The 23,017-nt window shown below is 49.0% G+C and overlaps 1 protein-coding gene across 2 annotated transcripts in view; it reads left to right on the top strand.

The window, feature by feature from the left end:
• Positions 1-23,017, top strand: part of LOC311430822 (mitogen-activated protein kinase kinase kinase 3-like) — a 64,712-nt gene that overhangs the window by 25,413 nt on the left and 16,282 nt on the right. For both annotated transcript variants that reach the window (XM_084507700.1, XM_084507701.1), the window contains exons 3-7: positions 4,789-4,898; positions 13,711-13,754; positions 14,764-14,863; positions 19,404-19,517; positions 20,943-21,054. In XM_084507700.1, coding sequence (XP_084363826.1) covers positions 4,789-4,898; positions 13,711-13,754; positions 14,764-14,863; positions 19,404-19,517; positions 20,943-21,054 — 480 coding nt within the window. The remainder of the gene's footprint in view (positions 1-4,788; positions 4,899-13,710; positions 13,755-14,763; positions 14,864-19,403; positions 19,518-20,942; positions 21,055-23,017) is intronic.

Here is a 23,017-nt window from a genome sequence, read left to right as displayed (position 1 = left end):
TGTCTGTGCAGCTGGTATTTTGTGCGTGGCCTGAATGCAGGTGGCAGGACATAGCCACTGATGGAGTCTGTAGGTTGTGAAGAAACCTGAAGGTCTGAGTCCTTTACAGGCAAGGATGCTCTTTCTTCCTCAGTCAGAGTTTTGTCTTCAAGCTCTTTTTCCCTGTTGGGTTTTGGAGGAAAGACAGCGTTTGCTTTCACAAGAAGGTTCTCTGATACCTCCTTAGTAGAGGTTAGTGCTATTTTCTTGGACCAGGGAAGCAAACTGGGGACCGATATGACCTTGACGTGATGAAGGCAGTGAGCAGCCCAGCTTGCTGCTGGTCCAGTAGATGTGAGCTGTTGCACTGGCAACGTTTGCTGCTATCCCGTGCTCACACTCCAAATAGAAATGAAAAGGTTTTGTGGCCGCTGAATGTTGCATCCTGCTGTCTCCAAAACACTTCAGATACGAAGTTCAACGAACAAAGTATGAAGCAAGCTCCACTCAGACTGGAACTCGGAGAGACATCAGTTACAGCGAGACTACTGAAATTATTGCGTGAGCTCTTCAAACTGAGACTTTCTGGACAGCTTTCAGAAAAACACTGTTGTGTCTGTTTGATTTGAGGTCAGGACGTGATATAGACACTGCTAAACGAATTTCTGTGGCCTTTGTATCCATCCAGGAAGGCCAGATCGAGTTAAACCCTTTCCGAATTTAAACTCTATCAAGCTGTTTAGCTCTGGCCGCAGACTTGTGCAGTCTTGGTCAAGACTTTTGTCTCTCTCAGATTCCTGTCCATAAAATGAGGCATAAACAGCAGCTCATCTCTCCTCCCGTGTGCCAATTTAGCCAAATTCCCAATTTCCAGCAGGAACTGCCCTTTGCAGGGTACTGGGCGATGCCGGGTGAGGAGTCTCGGCTTTCTGGGGCTCTCTTTGGTAAACGAGTAATGTCTTACCCCAATTAATCTGAAACCAGAGAAAACGAAGGGATGATGTCCTTTGCAAGCCAAATTTAAGATCGTTGATGTTACAGCCACGCGGTTCCACGTTTCTTGGTTGCGTCGCCTTGCTGAGAGGGGGATGCTGGCGAGGGGCAGGCGCCGCTGGAATTTCCACGGGCACGGCTGCGAAAAGCACAGCGGGATCTTCAGTGGCCACAGGTGCCTCCCGGCTGTGGTTTTACGCCGGATCCGAGCAGAAGTGTGTGTGGCAGCGTGCGGCCCCTCGGCTGCCCGCTCCTGCCTGCCTTCCCAGTGACTCAATGCCACCTCTCGGCCCTTCTGCAGCACCCAGGACTTTTCCCGAATTTTTCCCAGCCCGAGCTCTGCCCGGTGGGCTGAAATCAGAGCTCATCCTGTTTTACAACACCCCGCTTTACTTCTGCAGGCTTTTCTTTTTTTTTTTTTCTTGCCCTGTGGATGGAAGCAGCCTCATGGCAGTACCGTAAGCTGCGTCTTAGTAATGACCTATGAGCCAAGCCAACAATAACAGCGCTGTCTAGACCATCCGAACACAGCTAAATTATTCCTTTGTCCCTCCTTGATTTGCTTTCTCTCCTGATTCTTGGATTGTTTCGGGTGGTCTGTGCTGACCTTCAGCCTCACTATTTCTCCCATGCCTTATTTTATTTTTTTTTTTTAATTTTTTTCCCTTTTTTTTTCGTTCAGCACTGAGCTGCTGTACTAAGACTGAAACTCCAGGTTCCTCTCTGCCGTGCAGCAGCGCCGGAAACGTGTCTCTGAAGGGCAGAGAGATGTGTCACGCTGTGGCTTTCTGCTTTTGCTTCGTACTTGATTTTTCCAAGCTCTCGCTGCCCCAGATTCTCATCGGTAGCGCCTGGGACTTGCGAGTCCGAAGGTCTGACTGAATGGAGAGCGTGACGAGAGGAGGAGGTGCTCCAGGTTTGATACAAGATCTCACCAAAGTGGGTTGGGGTGATTTTAGTCAAGTTTCAGACCCTCTCGTGTCACTGCAGCTCTGCTGGTCATTGCTCAGCTGACTTCTCTACATAACACCAAAATTCAGGGAATTATCTTTGAGACCTCCCGACCTCTGTTATATTTGGTTGGAAGTGGTCCTTGGGGGGGCTGGCAGCGTGATCGAACGAGCTTCGTCACAGGAAGCTGATTAAAAAGGGCAAAACTGAGGGGTTGGTGGGAAGGAGAGAATAAAGAAATGAAACCGCTAAGAAGGGAAACGGCTGGAAGGAAGGAGAGAGCCGGGGGTGGAAGACGAGACACGGGGGATGAAGGGCTGGTGGCAAACAGCATTCCCCCAAAATTTTCCCCCAAGGAGAGCCGTCCCTCCCGCTCCTCACACGAAGCAAACCGGGGGAAGCGAGCAGCCTGCGCCGCCCCTTTCACTTCGGAGCCTCGGGAGTGGCATTTGGATTTAATTAGGCAGCCAGCCGCTTGCTTCAATTTGCACTGAGCTGGCGGAGCCGGCTCCTCATTTCCATGGAACAAAGTTCTCCACCCTTCCAGGGAGTCAGCTCGGAGACCCCAAAAGCTGTAATGAGGATGGGCAAGAGGCTTGGGTCTGGAAAGCATCAGGCCCGGTGCAGAGCTGTCACCCAGAGGGCTGCGAAGCCTCAGTTTTGCAACCGATGATGCAAAACAAATTGTGCTCCTGCTCCGAGGTTACCTTGGAGCGTGGCGTGGGGTTTTTTTTTCTTCAAGTGTTCAAAGCTGCTCTGAAATTGCAGCGTTTGGACTAAAGGCACGTGTTTTTTCAAGGAATACCATATTTCTGCTGCTGCTTGAGTAGGGTGCTCTGGTACATAGATGTTTCATGCTTCGGCGGCAGAAAACAGGCTTGCTTGCTAGGACAGCAAGAAACCATCTCGTCTTTGTTTTGTACCACTCTTCCATGATGGCACGGATGTGTTTTCTGGTTTATGACACATCACGTGTAGGTTTTTATTGTAAAAGAGAAAAAAATGCTCATGTGCTCTTCAGAATCCCCTCCAGCATCAGGTTTTTAGTCAATGGTAATGGAAAGGGGCTGAGTTGGCAGCCTCAGTATTAGAAATCTCTCCTCTTTTGTCCTTTTTGCTTCTAGGCTGAGAAAGTTGGTGGCTGGGCGTTTCTGGAAAGGGGCTAGCTTTAAGCAGTTGGTTTTGGAAATGAGGGGGTGCTTCAAGGAAGGGAAACTTCCTAAGGAAAGGAGGTTTTCGGTCGTGCAGGTGAGGCTGCAGCACCAGGAATTTGGCAGTGATAGGATCCACTTCAGCTCAAGGATCTCTTTTTCAATGGCTTTATTGATGCCATGAACTCGTCCTCCACGTCCTAGCGATGATGTAGATGTGGGGAGGACAGCGCTGAGCGGCGTGGCCGTGCTCACGGAAGCCCAGCTCTCTGCCACTGCCTGCTGAAACCCCATTTCCCCGTGACATCGGGGACTGCGCTTTGTGTCATCACGCTCAGGAAACTTTTGTTGTCATTCAGGTTGGAAAAAAAAAAAGGGGTGAGGGGCATTTTAGAGATTACAGCTAGCTTTGGTGGAAAATTCCTGGAGGGTGGTGTGTGGGTTTTTTGTTTTTGTGTGTGGCTTTTTTTTCATTTGTCCCTCCCCCATTCCCTTCCCCCTCCACAAAATAATTTTTTTTCTTCTGTTTTTGTGTTTTTTTTTTTTTTTTTTTTTTTCCTACTACAAAATCTGTCTGGAAAACCAGGCTTGTCCCCAGGGGTCCCTTTTTTCAACAACAACAGAAAGTAGGAAAATTCTGGTTCTTTTGTTTTTTTTTTTCTCTCTTTTTTTTTTTCTCTTTCCTGAACAGGAACAAACCTCCTCATAAACCTCCTCATTTTCTTGAGTGCTTTATTGTGGCATCCCAGGTTATATTCCCTGCCACTCCTCCCGAAAAACACATCCACGTGCTCACTGAGCAGGGAAATGTGGAAGGGGCGAGGAACTGTACCATTAAGTACTTCATATAGACATGTTAAATATGTAATAAATAAAATAATAAATGTAATATTAAATATATTTATATAGAGACACATCGACTACAATAAAAAATTTTTTGAGCTTTAAAAGAAACACCAGATTTTCAACTTTTCCCCCTTACTTTAATGAGGTGGCTCTGGGTACCCAGCACGCATGAGAAGCCTTTTTCTTAATCCCTCTTTGTCACAGCTTCAGTCCCGATGTGATCCGGCCACGCATGACACAGGAGGAACAGAAAAAGAGGAGGTGGTGTCTGAGCATGAAGATCCACGGCGTACACATCCCCGGGGAAAAAACCTCCGTGTTTGGGTCCAGTCCCATGCGTTTTCATGGCAATTTTTGTCATCTTCATCTTCCTTGCAGACTTGGAGTTAGGTGTACACTCGGCTTGGCGTGGGGGTGGCTCAGGTCCTGGGGACGCTTGGTTTTCCACAAAAATCAGGAGCTGTATTCTTGTTTATCCAGTAACAGCTGTGTGAACGTAATATTTGCCCTTCCTGACTGGATCACGAGCGTGGCAGCACGCACAGCGTGCCTCTTGTAACAGGTTTCTCGTCCTCTCCCCTGGTTTCTCACTGGCTCTAGGTTTGAAACTCCGAAGGGCCCCATGGGCAGCAGATGTGGCTCTTCTGGGGGATCTCCTGTGATGAAAAAACTTTCATTTCCTACACACGACGGGTTGGGTGGGCTGTGCTGTGTAGTCTTAGAGTGCCTCCCTCCACAGGAAGGCTGCACATCATGGCTTGGGACCCGTTTGGGTTGAAAGACAGCATATGCGATGCTGTATTTTCACTCCCTGTTTTCAGGGGTGAGGCTACCTTCCGTGCTTCAGTTGTCTTTTCTTCTTTTGCAGATGAAGAAGAAGCTCTGAATTCTATTATGAAGGATTTGGCAGCGTTGGGCAAATGTGGGGGGCTGCTGGACAACAACAGGAATAAAAACAGCGTCCACTCCAGCAAACAGGTAAGGCCTTGCTTGAGTCCACCCCAAGTAGAGGTGGGCATGGTGCTCACCAGGCCAGGAGCACGGAGTTTAAATGTTAGAGATGAAGTTAACAAGTGCTGGAAGAGCTCAGCACATCAAAAATAAAATAATTTTACCCCAGCGTAAGCTTTAGGATCTCTTCTTGAAGAGTTGCAAAAAAGCTACAGGCAGCCCCATGTCACAGAGGGACAGTGGAGGACCAGAGGATGAAAATGATGCTCCAAATCACTCCTAAATATTGAGACAGAGCCTGAAACTGGTTTCAAATCTCAATTCCCACCCCCAAGGCTCTTCTTTTAGCACTGAATTTAGCAGAATTTGTTACAAGCACTGCAGCTTTAAGAGTTAGATCAGTCAAATGTTTTCTGTTGACGGTGTTGATGAAATTCAATATTCATCACACGCACATTTTACTTCAGATATTTTATAGATGGACTGCCAACTTTGAGCTGTAGACACCCAGGCTCTTTGGGGAGGAATAATGTCATTCTTATATAAAGTGTTTAAATATTAATTACTGGTGTTTATCTTTGCGCGCCTCAAACAAAACATTTTGGCCCTGTCACGTGCTCGGCGTTGATGGAGTGGGCAAAAAGCTCGTCCCTGGAGCAACGTTAGAAGTTATTTGCTGACATTGATATCATATGTAATAGCTGAAGGGGATTTAATAGGCGATTTGTATATGGAACAAATAGCATACAAAACCGAAGTTGTGAAGAAAATTCAGTCGTCAGAATACCAAGGCAAAAAAAAAGTTGGGGGGGGATAATTAGGGGTGCTGGGAAGCTGCTGGAGAAATATGCAAGCAAATCCTCTTGGAATCCCTCTTCTAATGCTATGGCTTAGAGGAAGCTTGTAATCAGCGTCACAACTGCTGAATGCCTTGCAAGGAAGAAACCAAACTGTCATTTACAGTTGTCGTGCCTATTTTAATGGCATCTGTGCTGCAAACAAAAAGCTCCCGAGTGTGGAGGAAGAAAATCCTTTTCCCAAATCCCCCCAGACTTCCTAGACACACGCAGACGAAAGCACACGCACACGTCGCATGTCTGTTTTCAAGCGTGTCCTGGCGGTAGCAGCTGTCCAAGTTGAATCACTGGAGCTGTGTTCAGCTCAGGCTGAAATAAATCCAAGATGTTTACAGGACTGACCGGAGACGTTCGGAGCTGGCTCTGCAGCTGCAGGCAGAGCAGACGATCCAGCGCAGCTTTGGATGGCTCTGAGGGCAGCATTTTCTGCGAGGCGATGGGTGGGGACCATACCAAACCATCTCAGGATGCTTGCAGGACAGCAAAACTTTTCAGGCTTCTCTTACATGCCGTGTTTGTTTTCTCACAATGGGAGAAAATTCCTGCTGTCGTTTTTGAAAACGATAGCTAGAAATGCTGCAGATGCATGGTTAACCAGATATTTAGTCAAAAAATGAGGAAAATAACAGTTTGCACTGTCTGAATTGTTAACTACAGAGGTTTCATGAAGTTGAATTCTTGCAATCAAGTTTGTATCCACAGCCCATCCACTCCATCTCCTTATACCTCGCCGACAGGGTCACGTTGTGCTCTGCTATCAGCTTGAGAATTGCTGGCTGCCCCGTGCATTTCGTCCTATCCTGTTAGGAATCCAACTGTTCTTCCCAAAGACAACACGGATGCTTGGAAAAGCATTCCCTCCTGTATCATTTTCCTTCTTATCCATAAGTGGATCGCCCGTAGCTGCCTGCTCAGAATTACTCAGAGCTCTCCGCCGGAGGAGGCGCAAGTAGTCAGCGTCCCGCACCCCTCGCGCATCCGGGGCTGAGGATTCAGACCAACAGGCCCCCCGAGATGAAGGGCGTTGGAGTTATGTCGAGCTGTTGCTTCACTCAGTTGGCCTAGCTGGAACAAGTCTGGCTCGCAAAACGATGGGAGTCTGGGCTGTGAGGTGGGGAGTGGCCACAGGAGGTGGAATTAGCGGGGACCGGGTTCGTGTTTGCAGCTCTCAAACCCTTAATTGCCTTGTTTGGGTCTTTTTTTTTTTCTTTTAGGATCTGATGGCAGGAGCTGGGAGGAAATTGTTATAGAAATGTGATTTGTTGTTCCTTTGGTACTTGGTGTTCCCACTTTTTTTTACGCTGAGGTTGGCTGATTCGGGCTGAGCGATGCAACACACAATCTCCTTTCTTGGACCCGGGTTAAGGCACGGGGCATTTAGATGCTCGATGCTCCTCTTGGGATTCTCATTGTGGGTGTCTGTTACGAGGCCCTGTAGCCACATGCTCACACATTGGTCTGGACGTTCAGTTCTCAGATTAAAAAACAAAAGTTATTTTTTTTCTGTGGAAGAATGCTCTCTGAGGCATGGGAATCCTTCTGTCGTCGTTCCAAATTTCTGCTGAAAAACATTTTAGAGGAAAATGTGTCGACTAACTGTCTTGTCCCTCTGTGACTTGCAGCGTTTTTTTTTTTTTGGTCCACAAAGAAATGCAACCAAAATGCTACCTCATCCCTGTCTCTTGAAGGGGTTCCTCAGTGCTCTCTTGACAGAAGATGAAATCTGGAGCCTGCCAGATCGTGTTGCTGATAGGACTGGGCCACACAAGAAAATAGTCTGCGGTGGTGTGTGCTGCACAATATTTCTTCCCAGAGATAATGACAGATTTTCCTTTAGATTGTTTTACGGAGGGAACTTCTCCCGAGGCAAATTGCTTAAAAATCTTTCTTTTTTTTAGTTTGCTTTCCTTACAAATGAGTTTTTGGGACCCCAGAGATCATCCTGACGTTATTCCTAGTGCACCCTCTGCTCTGTTATTCCTCCATTATTCCTTTTATCAGTCCTTTATTCCTCTAGTACGGCTGGAAGGAGTCCCTTCAGGCAATCTTCTGGACTGAACAAACAGTTTCTAGCAGTTGGCTCGGTTCTTCCGTGATGCGAGAGAAGGGCAGGAGGAAACGGCAGCACAAAGATGTGCATTGTGATCCCGAACGAAAAAGATGAGTGGGATAAGAAGGGAAGCCACAAAGAACTAGCGACCCCAAACAGAACCGTGGAGGAGAAAGCAGCAATTATATTAACGTCTTTTTGCATCTGTTTATATGCACATCCATTTAATTATATAAATAGCACTTGGCAGCGAGCAGTGCGAGGCTGGTTATCAGTGCTGGGCTTCAGTCTGACACTGAGGCATTGGCGTGGGCCTCTGCCCCGGCCGATGACAGCCAGCAGCTCCTCTGCCCCGTTCCTTTTGATTGCCAGCTCTCCCACGGCAATAAAGGCCGATATTTGTCGGGAACATTTCCCCGTTCAGGGCAAGTGTCAGACTGACCTAAAAGTTGTTCTTTTAGTAAATTACCTCTGGACTCTCTTTTGGCAAGTTGAACGCAGCATAAGGCTTGCTCATAACCGGGATAAAATATAGCTCATGTTGCAGGGCTCTCTGTAGGTCTTCAAGCAGCCTAAAAAGGAGTTTGGCTTTATCACCTCAGTTTTACTGTTGGGGAACGTAATGGGGGTCCACAAATACCACCCTGAAGATGAGAGTTGCTATGAGGAGAGCTGTGGGGTCTTCCCACACCATGGGGGCGGAAGCAAGAGACCAAGAAGGGAGTAGCATCAGCTGGGAAAGGCTTGGCTGGATCTAGCAAAGGCAGTGGGAGTCCCAAGGATTTGGGGAGGAGGCTTCCCCTTGCCTGCTGTCGAGCTGACTTGGGTGCTACAGGGTAACACCCAGCAGAAATCCTCTTGGGAAAAAGCTATTCCCTGCCAGGTAGGTGGTTTCAGATGGGCATCTTGAAGGCTGTGATTTGTGCTGCTGCATAAAACCAAAATATCTGTAACAAGGAGCAGCAAACCCTCTAGACGTGATCTTTCCACTGGCCTCAGGGGCTCACATGCTGGTCTTTCTTATTCGGAGGAAGAAAGCTGTAAGGATTCGGGGGGACCTGGCTATCTCGTAGCTCCCACCCACCAGGAGGAGAAGGGGGCAATCCCAGACAAAACCCTTTCTGTCGGCTTTGCTGAAGAGCACGAAGCGCGTGGGGGTTCTGTGTGGATAATTCCTAATGACGCCGATTAGTCATCTCCTATTGTGGTTTAGGGACACAGTCCAGCTGTCTGGCTTGTAACATACATCCCATTGCTAAAAGCAGGGGTGAGCACAGGACTAATCCAAACAACATGCGGCTTGGGGAGGTAGAGAAGTCCCCTTGGCCTGGCTCTGCGATGCTTATTTCTCTTGGCTGCAGGCAGAAGTTGAGGAGAAAACCCACCTTTTTGTAGCTTTGTATGAAAGAGTAACTAAATCTCCAGTCCTTGAATGCCACAGTGCTCTGTGGGGTTTTCTCATTGTTTCCTAAGCCAACAAGTAGAAAATGAAAGAGTTGAAACCGTTTTACCCTCCAGCATGCAGAAATAGATCTCTTTCATTGCCCTTATTTTACCCAATTTTACCCAGAGGGGAAACTGAGGCAAAGTAGGTGTCATGGGTGGGGAAGAGCAAAACTGGAATGTCCCTCTTGGTTCATTCCGGCTTCAGACCAGAATACCATTAGCTGAATTTGAGAGACAATGATGAGAGGAGTCTTGAATTTGAAGTTAACCCTGGCTGAGGACTTAAAAGAATGGCAATTTTTGGTGCTTCAGCTCTGGGTGCTGTGCTAACACACTGCCAGGGGTGTCTTGCTGGGTGTCTTCAGGCAGGACTGATCATCCCTTCCCTATCCGTGGTGATGTAGCCAGGATGGCCCTGTCTGGTCGGGTGTCTCCTACCAGTTTGGGCCCGTGCCCCCAGTCTGATTGCCCCTCTGGGCAGACAGAGGCTGAGGGTGCTCAGCACCTCCCGTTCCTCCCAAGCCGTTTCCATTTTCAGCCTTGCTACGTGTGCTGCTTCTCTCTGTGTGTGCTTTTATTACAAACAGCAGTCGGCTCTTCGGGGATCTCTCTAGCAGATCATGATTCACCTCGCTTGGAAGCACTTTTTCCATTTCTCCGACATCTCGCCTAATCCCAACCAGCTCGCTCTGGTTCCCCGGTACCTCAGAGGGTTCCAGGGGCCACCCCGTGTCCCCCGCCTGTGCTGGAGGAGCCCTTTCCCCCTCACCACCATCGCGTTCCCCTTCACCCTGACCCCAAGCACGTAGCTGCCGCCCTGTCAGCGCTCGGAGGCTGTGGGCTTTTCCTCTTTGAGTGAAACGAGAAGTTTTAAGGAAGGAGCTAAAAATATACCCTCTGGAAAGCCTGGAAAGATGGTGATGTATTTGTGGCCGCCGCAGTGGCTTTGCTTTTCCTTTCCGAAGGCAGATGGCAAGAAAGAGTAAAACACCAGGAGCCATTTGTTAGCGAGGCTGGAGGAAATGCCAGCACGAGTATCTCGGGGAAGAAATTATTCTAGAAACGAAGGGAATGACTGTGGTATTTCCTGTCAGTGTTGTCGCTGGTTTTGTTTGTGTCGCAGCAGGGCCTCAAGGCGCCATTTGAGACGCGGGCTCCCCGGTGCCACGTCGGATGCGAATGTGGAGCTTGCTGAAGTACATGCAGCCCGGGAGACCCAAGGTCTATATTTTGGACCTGGCTGCTCTGCTTCATCTCCTCGTGTCCTAGCACCACGGTGTCCCCTGCTTGTTTTTGAAATTGTTCATGAAACCATAGCAGGCATCTACTGCAGCTTGGCGTGAGGGCCGATTCCTCACAGCAGGGCCTCACCCCTCACCTCCGTGTTTAACACACGCCCTCCTTAGACATCTCGCCCTCTTCTCCTTTATCAATTAATGGCCTCCTGATTGTGGGGCAGAAAGAGTCCGTCATTAACCTCATTTGCCATCTGACGGCAGCGAGGCCTAGGCAGGGCGAGCAGCGCGGCCTGGGTTGTGCAAGGAGGAGTCGCTGCTGTCATAATTCCTCACAAAATTACAAAACTGAGGGGTGAGCAGCAGCCTGCACAACCAGTGCCTCTTCTACCTCAATGCCCTCATGTCATGTTGAGCTCCTGACAGAAAAGAGGCTGATTTTGCCTCCTCTTCATCACGTGTTTGAAGCTCTGGGTGCAGGCTCGTGTGAGGTTTAGCTCCGGCGCTTGGCATTGCCCCAGGCTCCCTGTGTGATCTCAAACGAGCTGCTCCAAACCAGATTTCCATGGGTGTAAAAAATCACAGCCTGCTCCAGCCTTTAGGAAGTGCTTTGCATCCTCCCGGGACTTCCTAGCGCTTTGGGCACTGCCCACTTTTTTTTTTTTTTGAAGGAAAAAAGTATTTGTCGCTGGTGGCGGTGATGAATTCAGCTTGAGCAGTGAGTCAAAAACGTGAGCAAGCCAAGGGAAAATAACTGTAACCAGCTCCTCAGAACACATATACATATATACATACATGTTTTTCCCCTCTTCTGAATACTTACATGTTTAAGATCTTGCTTTCTTTGAGGGAGGCAAGAGCATAGTGGTTTTTACATCACCCCAAACCCTGATAATCTCATGAACAAACGAAGTGGCTTTTCGATCCTCTGATACAGCTGGGGTGTTCTCTGCTTTGCTCAGAAAAAGAGCGGAGCAATGTGGGGCAGCTGGCCTGCTTCTGTTGGCTTTGGGCCACCGCACATCAGCCCTGTTGTTGATGTGGAAGAAAAGGATGCAGCAGGGTCGTGGCTCTTTTTTTTCCCTTTTCTTCTCTCTCCGGAGCTTTACACAAGTGTTTTGACGTTTCCCGGCCACAAGCTGTTTTTTAAAACTTGTTTGTCTGCGAGGTTGGTTTTGCTCAGCACAAACACGCCGCGGCTGCTCCATCCCAGCTCAGTGCAGCTTGCAGGTCTGCGCTGAAAGTGAAACCTGTGTTTTGAAAGGTTTCCTGCAGTGAGGCTGGAGCTGCGTGAGCTTTTCCCCTTACACGTCCTGCTCTTTTGTAAGGAGAAACCTTGAAAGTTCCTCGTCCTGATTTTTCTCTTGTTTTGGAAGAGGACTCTCCAGGGCTGCATGCTGTGAATCCACTCTGGCTGATTTGCTTCCAGCATCCAGGAGAGGTGAATTAATTAGCCAGGCCCTGTTCAGATAAAATATCTGAATATTTTATTCAGATAAATGAAATAAAAAATGGCACGAGAGCTCATTTCGTGTTTTATTTTATTTTATTTTTCCTTTTCCAAGCTGATAATCAAACTTGGCAATTCCACACATATTTGGCTGTCTCTCTAGAGTGATTCAGACCCTCAACATTGGTCTGTTATGGTCATCTTTTCTTTTCAATTTTGGCCTGTTTTGTCCAAAAATAGCCTGGGTTGGTATTTTAATGCTTTGGGCCTGGTCGTAGAAACGAACCGCGAGTTTGAGCAAACATCGTGGGGCTGGAGAACCGGCTGCAGACACCGAGGTGATGTCAGTGCCTGTAACACTGCTGAAAAGCCCCATTTTGTGATGGTTCTTCCAGTCCTGTCTGGAAATGCCACAAGCAGAGCTAAAAAGGATGTGTTTCAGGTGATGCAGTGTGCTACCCTCTATCTGTCAGGGTTTTTAAGCTTTTTGACTGAGTCTCCTCTAGACTCAACTGCCTGAACTCCGTTGGGTGTTCGCAGAGCTCAGGGAGCTGTCTGTTTAAAAATAAACCTAAGGACACCCGGTCGGCTCATTTTCCTCATCGGAGTCAAAGCTGTTTTGCTGCAGCTCTGCTTTCCCTCTGAGAGGATGGAAAGTGTGCCTTCATGTGCTGGAAATTCAGGGTTAGAGATAAGGCCCTCGCTCAGGAAGGGCTGTCATCCACCCAGGCAGGGATTATTCCCGGTGGCGAGGGGCTGAGTCCTCCCTGGGGTTGTACTTTTGAAGGAGGTGGCGAGTTTTTTTTCTCCATAGGATGAAAGCTACTGTTTGAGGAGACTGGTGGGGATTAGTGGGAGCAGAGCCCTGGTTCACTGGGGTGACAGCGTGGTCTGGGAAGTAAAAGGGTTTTTCATCTGCCTTGGATGCCATTGGAAAGTCCTGGCACGAGCCGAGGGATGCTAGAGGGATGCTTGGCTCAGGCTCAGTCTGAGAAGCTGAATGAATGAAAAGGCTTCTTTTGGTCTTACGATAGCTGCTAAATATACACAAGTAGAGGAGGGAAGAAGTGCCTTTTACTGGTGTCTGTGTGGTTGTGTTCCCAGTCTGCCCATGAATCCACTGGAACTTATTTGGGCAAAGCCAAAGGTTTCTCCTGGGGTGAGCAAGAGTTCAGGGTGCGTATTTACTGTGTGTGGAGTAGTGATACCTGATATACTTTGCTTCTTGCCCTTTCGCCCTTGTCTGAGTGCAATTTATTAATATTACACAGATGAGTCACGGAGTGATGGAGGTTGGAAGGGACCTCTGGAGATCATTTAGTCCAAGCCCCCAGCTCGAACGGGGTCACCTGGAGCACGTAGCGCAGGATTGTGACCAGGGAGGTTTTGAATATCCCCAGAGAAGGAGACTCCACAACCTCTCTGGCCAACCTGTCCCAGCACTCTGTCACCCTTGCTGTAAAGAAGTTTCTCTTCGTGTTCAGGTGGAGCTTTCTGTGCTTCATTTTGTGCCCGTTGTCTATTATCCTGTCACTGGGCACAACCGAAAAGAGTCTAGCCCCATCCTCTTGACATGAGTAAGTGTCCTCTTGTTTACAGAAGACTTTTTTTTTCTTTGGCAAGTACGCTTATTAGCAAAGCAGTGGAGTTTCCCCAAAGTCCAGCAGGAAACTTGGCCCTAAATAGATCAGACACCCAGCAGAGTTAGGGGAGTCTCCCTGAGAACTGCTCTGTGGTTTGGATCTGCCTGTTAGTCCAGGACATGCTTTGGGACCTAACTCTTTTCTGTTTTTAATTTCAGCAGCGAAATGTCAGGATCAAGTTTGAATATGAAGGAGAGAAAAGGTATGTACCCACCCCAGTCCCCTTCCGTGTACAGGGACAAATTACCCTTTTTACCCAACAATGTCCCACTGACTTCAGCCAGCTGCAGATGAGCTCACAGCAGGATTTATTCCCCTGAAATCAACTACGATTTTATATGCAAGAGCCTTGCCTCATCATCCTGTTCTCCATAGTATCTCCTGGGATTTGCATGCGCTCAAAGTGCTTCCAAACTGGAAGTCATTAAATGCCTCTTACCAGGGACGTAGGGTGCCCAGTTGGATCCTTTTCTCTTTTTAATTCTTGAGCCTTGCTGAACTGCAGCTGAGCTGCAAGTCTACAGAAACGTGTCCTTTGATTAGCAGCCTGTGACACTTACTTAAGATAACCAGATTTTAGGCACGGGTCCCATAAAAATAGAGCTGGGAGTTAAAGCCTGCACGCCCTTCCCTACTTGACATTTTCATGGAATCACCTCTGCTCGATGCTCAGTGAATGTGGCAGGGCAGGCCACAGGGCTGGAAACTCACAGACTCACAAAATTGCATGGGAGAAACAAAGAAAATTCAAATAATGTCAGTGTGGGGCTAGCCTGTACCTGTTGACATGTACCTCTTGAGTGCCTGCATGTGATGGTACAGGAAAGTCACAGGATGTCAAACTGAGCCATTCCCTCCCTGCTCAGAGCCACTCACTGAAAATGGAGGTGATAAATCACTCCCTGATGTGTGACCCTAGGGCTTCTCTCATGAAATGCTGCTGGATTTTCTTCTTTTCAACCTGTAAACAGGAGGGGGAGGAACAGAGGAGCTGTATTAGGATTTTTTGTAGATACTCTTTAAGGGTAGGTCAAGTCTTCTCTTGGGCGTAGCAGCTGAGCAGCATTTTTATGAGTGTAAAAGCAAGGAGCAAGCTCTGTGTTTTGTGATAGAAGAAGACCAGTCCTTATTTCTGAATTGTCAGTCTAATTCTGAATCCCAATATGCTTTTACTAACTCAATACTACTGCTGTGTTTGTTTGCAAATCCAGGATCATCCAGTTTCCAAGACCAGTCAAATTCAAAGAAGTGGTGCAGAAAGTCACGGATGCTTTCGGACAGACGATGGACTTGGTCTGTGTGAACAATGAGGTACTCCTCTCTTTATGGCTAAAGGATAGTTTTAGGGTACCTGCTGCTCACTTTGGAATTGAGTAACAGTTTGTTCTGAAGGCCATGATTTAATTTTGTACATTCATGTGAAGAAAAATATTCTTTCTTTGTAAGAATTCTTACAAATTCTTAGTAAGAATTGGTATTCTTACTAGAATTCTTACTAGCAGGCATACAAGAGCTGTTGTCCAGATGCCTTTTGGTTGTATTCTGTGACTCCGAGCCAGGCTTTCTCCTTCTTAAAATAATTTCAGTTCAGGCTTATTAATTGATGACATAAGTAAATTGACCTTCCCCCAGAAAAAACGTCCCCAAACTCAGGGAGGTGATGGAGACATTGTCTGCACAGCCAGCAGCTGCCAGTGTTTCTCCATGAACACTACTTGGACCAGATAGGGCCAAATTTCAGAGCATTTCTTGCTGGTGAGGGCACACATGGGGCAGAGAACAGCCCAGCTGAGACCAAATGGCTTTCATGAGAGCCACATGAAGTGAAAGACTACTGCCTGCTTGGGTTGGATGTGAAGCCTCCTCATCTTGGGAGCAGTTTCAGGAGCATGCTGAAGTCCAGAGCACGAGGGACAGTGTGAGTAAACCAGCATACTTCATCCAGCACTGACTTTTTTTCCCTCTGAAGAGGCAGAACCCTGTGCATTTTCTTGTGAGCAGGTCTGCAGTGAAATGGGCCTCACTGTGGGTTCCTCTAGCGGGTCCTGTGGCCACATTCAGATGGCCAAGAAACCCTCCCTCTGCTATCCTTGCATTTTAAGGCTTGAAAACCTTTCTACTCTGACCTTCCAATGAACACAGACCACGTTATTATTTTTAACCTGTTCCTTGAGCTGAGCACTGGGTCTGAAAGGAGCATATGCAGGCTGCTGCTGAGGGCCTTCACCTAGAAGGGGGCCATCCTTGGGTGTCAGCTCTGGTACGCTCAATGTTTTCTTGTGAGGCACCTCCCCTTCCCTTTCAGTTAAGATTGAACCCAACAGAAGTTGCTGTTCTTTATTAATAGATACCTCACGATACCAACGTGTCCTCTGGGCTTTAGCTTTGAATGCGGTCTGGTTTCTAATCTCGGGCATTCTCTGACAGCCCTCCCGGGAACAGCTCGCCATTGAATTCTCCAGGAATGACTCATTTCATTCCAGGTTTCTTTCCACTGGAAGAGAGGACTTTTTTCCAACGACGGCAAACAGAAGCCTAAATAGTGCATTTTATCCTATTTTAGAGACTGTAATCCTGGGCATGTGCAGAGAACACAGCGGGACCCTAAGCAGGCCTTTGGGTAACCCTAACTTCATAGGGCTGAGGAGGACCTTCAGTGGTTTGTTGCTGTTTTTATATACATCAAAATTCCTCTTTATGAGGAACTACACATTTGGGAAGCAGTAGCAATTCGGGGTGCTTGTGGCAGAAACCCTATAAACAGACAAACACTGACCTTTGGGGAAATAAACCATACGTCCCCACGGTGACCCTCCAGGGCCTGTAGTGTGCTCTCAGCCTTGTTTAGTCTCACGTCTTCAAGTCTCAGAGGTAGTTTGTCCGCAGACTCATTCCAAGGACATCTTTCACCCTTTCTTCATACTCAAGGGGAGCTCTGCAGCAACTCTTCGTAGCTCCTGGATGTTTCTCTTGCCGTAGCGCCTTGTAGGCCAAAATTACACGGAGGGCAGCAGTCCCGTACAAAATCTGACTAAATGGCAGTCCCTATCCTAGAGAAATGAGAGCCTTGAAGCCAAGGTGGATGAGATGAGCATGCCAGCTGGGTGGAGCAGGGGCACACATGATTCACATCCTGGTGGGCCCATGGAATCAACGGGTTTGGGCTGGTGCAGATAAGAGCGGGGCCTGGCTGTGGATGTCCCACACAGGGCATGTCTGCACGGTAGCAGCACAGCCAAATCAGGCCATGGAATCAAACCACGAGACTTTTAGAAAGCTGGCTGTGTTATGGCTTGGAAGAGTGTCTTCTCCAACAAATGCTCTCTGAATTTGCTCCGTGGTCGCTGCCCAGCAGCTGCTCCAGATGTGGCGAAGCGTTCCCCTGTCCCACCCCTGTCACCAGCTTGTGAGGTGACCTTGGGCAGATCACTGAACCTCTGCGTGCCACCAGTTCCCCTCTGCGACCTCCCTTTGAGCGTTGTTTTAGAGGCAACCACCACTTCTCAGCATCATTTCAGGAGGCTGAGGGGAGTTAAAGCCTAGGGAAATGCTAGAAGCTCTGCTGGGGGGGGGAGGGCTGTGTAAAAGCATATTTAACAAACCTTTGTCGAGAATTGTTGATGCCAGTCAGCCCTGTATGGGGCAGGAAGATGAACTAATTGACCTCTCAGCTTTTTCCCTAACCCCATTTCCTACTATTCTTTGGCTTTCTGCAGTGTCTTACGCAGTGAGTCCGAGCAATAAAGCTGTGGCTGGTGAAAACTCACCCTGTGAAATCACTTTCTTAGGCTTATTTCTTGGACCTCTATTTAGTTCCATGCCTATATCTGTTCCTGATACCCATGTGTGCCCCAGTGTAGAAGCCAAAAGGAGCAAAACCTACTTGCCAGATGCGGGTGATCGGTAAAGCCAAACCAAACACTGGCTCCAGGCCCTGGGAGGGCAATTTCTGCCTGATATTTTTGGCTCCTCAGGAGCAGGCATGCGAATGTGTTAATGTTGTCAGCCTGGAGTGAGCTGCAGAACATTTTGTTCACAGCAGCAGCTGAGGGGTCGCAGCTCCGAACGCTTGTGAGGAGCTCGGTGGGGAGATGGGTGAGCAGCGTGTGGGACCCGTGAGCTGTGCTTTAACCTCTTGAAAGCCCTGAGTGGTTGGTACCTGCCTGGGGAGCACTTTCCCCTCACACACAACCCGTACTTGACAGACTATGGAGTGCTCTGTGGCAGGGCTTTCTCAGCTTCCTCCTAGAGGCCTTTTCTGACACAAAAACATTGAAATAGTTTTTGGACAGAGGCTGCACAACCTAATTCACACGGATGAGTGTACTGAAAGCTTTGATCTAGGGTCTCTCATGGCTTTTTGTAGAAATTTATCAACCGTGTTGGTGTACCTTAAAGCAGGACACCCCTGGCTCAGCCTGGGGTAGGTGTAAGCTCAGGCCTCCCTCCTACCCACAGCTTTGATCTCTTGAGGGATGACGATGTTAAGCCCGGTGTTTAGCCTCTAAAAGAGGTAGCCTGTGTGTGACCCAGCTCCCTGTCTGCAAAACGGGGCTGAAAGCTGACCTCCCTTTCACCCAGGAGAGGAGAAACACCACCTAAACCTTGAGGTGCCCGCACAGCAGCCACGCAAACACCTGAAATGAAGCTTGGCAGGCTCAGGCTGTGGTCTCGGGGTGGAAGAGGTGACTGGAGGAGTTTCCTGAGACGAAACCTTGTCTGTGTTGGCTGGGGCCTTCCCTTGACCTGCTCATCCCCAAAGCCCTGGCCTTAGTGCACGCGGTCGGAGGCGTGTTTACCTTCAGGCCAGCAGCCAAACCGGTGGCAACACCTTGGGATGGATCAAAAAGGGAGACACAGGCAACTTTTGAGCATCGTCTCCTTGGGCAGTGGATCTGAGGCGTGTTTGCTGTGGCTGGGGCACGAACTCTGAGCACCCAGAGAGCCGCCTTTCACAAGGGCAGGGCTCCCAGTAAGGCCAGTGGGGCTTTACTGGGAGCTGTGGCCGCCCGGTCCCTTTGGTAAGCAGATCCCGTGTGTGCTTTGGCACAGGCAGGAGCCTGACATGCTCTGCTGGCTGCTCTCGGTGCCAGCACCCTGGGCAACCTACAGAGTCTGCAGCCTGCTTTTTAGGGCACTGGGGGCAAATAGTTGCGTTTTGGGCACTGGGAGCTTTGCAGTCCCTCTGCGGGGCGTGGTACAGCACACAGTGATGCCAGGGGGTCACATTCCCTCAGGAGGTAGGAGGGGAAACTCTGTTTGCTGTCTAAAAAGCAGCGCTGAGTCTGTCCTGCTGGGTGTCAAAGAAGCTGTTCTGGCAGGGAAAGCGGCGCACACCTCTCACAGCAAAGGGTTTGAGGCCAGTTTTTGAGGTGTTCCTGTCTCATCTGATGCCCAGACGCTGGGGAAGCTCTCAGTGCACAGAAATTCAAACTCTTCCAGGGGGGAAACCCAAACTCCTCTTAAGCACGGGGCTGATTTGGCGCGGGATAGCAGCAGGTCCTGTCTACAAACTCCCAGATCAGAGCAGCCCCAGAATGGCAGGCAGCAAGGCTTCGTCTCAGCCCTCTCCTCTGACCGCTCGCTGAATCGGTGAGCTGACCTTTCAGCTGTCTCCTCGCAGATGGTTTGTGTTGTGATTCTTGTGCCTCTTCCACGGTAGATGAGAACTTGGAAGAAAACACTGCAGCTCGATGAGCTGGAGGGCATGGGGTCTCTGTTTTCCATCCGCCTCCTCGGGTTCCTCCCTCGTCCCCCCATTCCCAAGCTGCTCACGGCGAGGATCTGGCTTCCTTTGTTTACCCAGCGGTGTGACACTGCCGTGCTCCGGTGTTTGTTCAATCCCTTCCAGCTCCTGATCCCGCTGAAATCCCAGGAAGACTTGGACAAAGCGCTGGAGCAGTTGGAGCTGAGCCCTTCCCTGAAGAGCCTGCGGATCCTCGTCAGCGCTCCAAAGAAAGCCAATGTGAGCTCCTCACCTTCTCTCCTCTTTCGTGTCCGAAGCGAGGCGCCTCGTTATTGCCTTGGGGAGGGGGAAAAGTCTCCTGACGGAGGGTGAGCTGGGCCTCGGGGGGTCTGAAATCTTCCTGGAGACCGAGCTCAGCTCCCTCCCACTCCTCCTGCAACCTCTGAAGGGTTAAAGCTGTACTCATCCTCAAACTAAGAAGCCCCCAGGGAACCCTCTTGTTTTTTTTTTGGCCTGGGGAGGCTGTCACCCTTCCTCTGCATCCCCTCCACGTGCAGCAGGAGGTGCTGGCTGTCCCCGTGACCCAGCACGGGGACCCTTCCCTCCTTGTGGTGCTGAAATCTTAACAGCCAGGGGGGAACAACCCAGAGAATCCTTCAGTGTCACGCGGGACTGTCTTTTTTTTTATTATTATTATTATTATTTGTTTTTATTTATTTATTTTCCCTGAGCTCAGTGGTTTTGCAGCTAAGCCTGTTAGCTTGACCTCGCCTGCACGGAGCGCCTTGCCAAAGCACATGTCGTTCTGCCCCAAGCACAGGCTGTAAAACAAGAGATTTGCAGATGTTGCAACTCTTGTTTCTCCCTTATATTTCCTAGAAGTACCGGAGAGGCTGAGAGCCTTGAAACTCCTAGTGCTTGTCCTTGCAGCACTTGGGTTTCCTCTGCTCCTTTTGAGAGCCGCCCAAAAGGTGCAGGGAGCAGAGTCCCAGGGGGAAACCGAGCCATCATTTGGGGTTTCCTAAATCCGCTTGCTCCTAGCTGCAGCAATATTGCAGCGTTATGCCAGCTACTTCAGAGCGGGGCAGCCAGGCAGAGGCACGCATCCCTTTGGAGCTGGTGGAGCTTTTCCTGAAGCATGGCAACACGTACTGCAGGTGAGGGGATCATTCTGAGGTCGTGCACAAAATCCTCACAAAATCACAACGCCCTGTAGCACGGTACGTTGGTAAGATTGGCCACCAGCAAGTCCTGCCAGTATAACTCAGACGGCACTTAATTTACCAGCTGGATTGGAAATTCTTTGCAGTCCTTCTCTGTATTCCCTAGCAAGGACTGATTGCTGTCTGCTCTGGTACAGAGAAAACTCTGCAGTGCTTGGTCTGCCACTGAGGGAGCACGGAGGAGAAGTTTTTGGGGTCACAAACGTGGGTTCAGGGCAAGGATCAATCTCCGTACCAATCCTGAAATCAGGCAGTGCAGGAACAGTCTGTATGTCATGTGTCTGTATTTATTTTTTACTGACTGGGCCTCAATTTTATTGTTTGACAGTATTTTAGTAACTGATGTAACTTGTGAGAGATTTTGGGGTCTTTTTTTTTAATGCTTCTTGGGTAGGATGGCCGGAAGGAGTCACATACAGGATTTCACGGGGTGCCTCTGCAAAGGGGCAGAGTCTGATCGTTCCCTTTGTCTGATCCCCAGCTCCTCCAGCCGAACAACAGCAAGCAGCACGAGATGAGGATCTCCAGATCCATGGGGGATATCATGGGATCCCTGTACAAGGACTCCGAGAGGACGCGGAAATACTCAACAGGTCGGTGAGATGTGGTGCTCTGTGGGGTGCAGGTAGGGCCACCGTCCCCTTTCCCAGCACAATCCCTGTAAGTATTATGGTCTGCAGTCTACCCCGAGGTCTCCCACCGGTATTTCAGTGCAGTTACAGCTTATCCTCAGCCTGAGGAAGAAACTGCAAGGATGTGGACAAGGTTGTGGTGAGCAGCAAGTCCAGTCAGGTGTGGAAACGAAGGAAGAGCAGAGGATCTGAGGTGTAACATGAGGGGGAAAATGTAGTGATAAAAACCTCCAGTGAATTCGAGCTTCATCGAAGTGAAGAGTGAGGATCTTATGTGGTCTTTTCTTCTGTTTTCTGTGCCTGAGTTGGTGCTTTTCTTGCTTTCTGAAATAACTCAGAGCGTTTTGAAATGCGAAGTGCTGCTGGCAGTCTGTCTGTAGGACCTTTTGGGCGAGAATCCTTGGGGGATTTTGTAGAGAGAGAAGTCTCGTGCAGCCCTGGCAAAGCAGCCCGTCGGTCCGTATAGCAGGGCTGTCAGTCTGCACGTTACAGCAGGCAGGCTCGGTGATTTTGTCTAGCAGTGAATGTTCCCTGCTACATCCGTGGGTGATGCTTACACGGGGATTTCTACAGAGCCCCAGTGTGCTCATCCAGTTATTTCCCATCTGTAAAGTGGGGCTCTCAGATACACGAAGATATCCTTCACCTTCCAAAGAGCATCTCTATCAATACAGCCTGAAAGCTTCCAAACTCTGTGCAGCAAAGAATGCTCTCCGAGGATTCTCCCTTTCTGTCTCTCACAGTCTGCGCTGCCTTGATAACACATCCTTTGGTTTGCTGCAGCTCAGACAATGACATAGAAAGAAATTTCCTTCTAGTTTGGGTCCAGTTTAGCCTCTTGTGCAGCAATGCCCAATTCTGAAAGAAGCCAGCTGTGGGTGCTGCATGTATGAAAGCTCTCTGTGGTCCTGTTGCTGGGATGTGCCAACGATATCTTTTTCTGTTGTATTTTTTTTGTTTGTTTGTTTGTTTTCTAGCTTTCATAGCTCTTGAGAGTGTGCCCAGAATCTGGCAGAGTTTATAGATGGTTCTGAATGAAATGCAGACACGAGGACATGGCAAAGCACAGAGCCTCAGCAGAAACTGCTTGAGCAAGACATCTCTGAAGGGCTTTTTTTGGCACTAGCTAAGCTGTTAACGTCACCCAGTGAAGAGCTGCGGCACCGTGAGCTGTCACTGATGTGTGAACCCAGTGTAATAGGCAGAATTGATCCTGTGCGCAGTGAGAAAATTGATCCTTGCATGCAAACTGCATCCCAAACAGGATCTTTGGTGCTTTTGCATCGTTAGCTGCCCTTGCCACAGCCAGCCCTCTTTTATTCCCGTGCAAACCACAACTCTTGCTCTTAGTTTGGACAGAGCTTGCAACAAACCTGCATGGCAGCAGCCCTCCAGGCCTCTTTGGAGCTCTTTGGGCTCCGTATGAAGCTACCACAGCCACTTACTGGGGTAGTTGCAATCCAGCAGCTTCGTTTTGATGACTTCTGGAGTCAGAACTGGGCTCTCCAGCAGCTGGACAGAAACTTCAGCGAGCTGAAAGGGCGAGCAGCATGGCAGATGGAACAGAGAGCTGAAGAGCAGGCCTTAGACACACAGAAACATAATCCTGTGTTGTGTTTCCCTGGATTCAATTTGGTGGATAATCAAAAATCATCCTAAGAGGTTGGGGTTTCTGTAGGAGAATCTGTTCTCCGCTTGCAGGTGCAAGATATTTCACAGTGTTTGCTTCTGCTGTCATCAAAGCAGCTGCTAGCACGTGAGGGTCTCAGCTCAGTTCAGCTTTTCCCTTAAAACCACGTTTAAAAGGAGATTTAATGTGATGTTACAGCAAGAGGTGGCTCAGGGTCATGTTCTCGGTGCTTCTCAGCTGTCTCGTGTTTTTCTGCTGACTCCGCCGTGATAGCAGCAGCAAAAACTAATAAAA

Source organism: Aythya ferina (assembly GCF_964211825.1).
Source record: "Aythya ferina genome assembly, chromosome: 2".
Taxonomy (NCBI): Eukaryota; Metazoa; Chordata; class Aves; order Anseriformes; family Anatidae; genus Aythya; species Aythya ferina.
The sequence above is the reverse complement of the archived record's forward strand: the minus strand, read 5'-3'. Positions and strand labels throughout refer to the sequence as shown.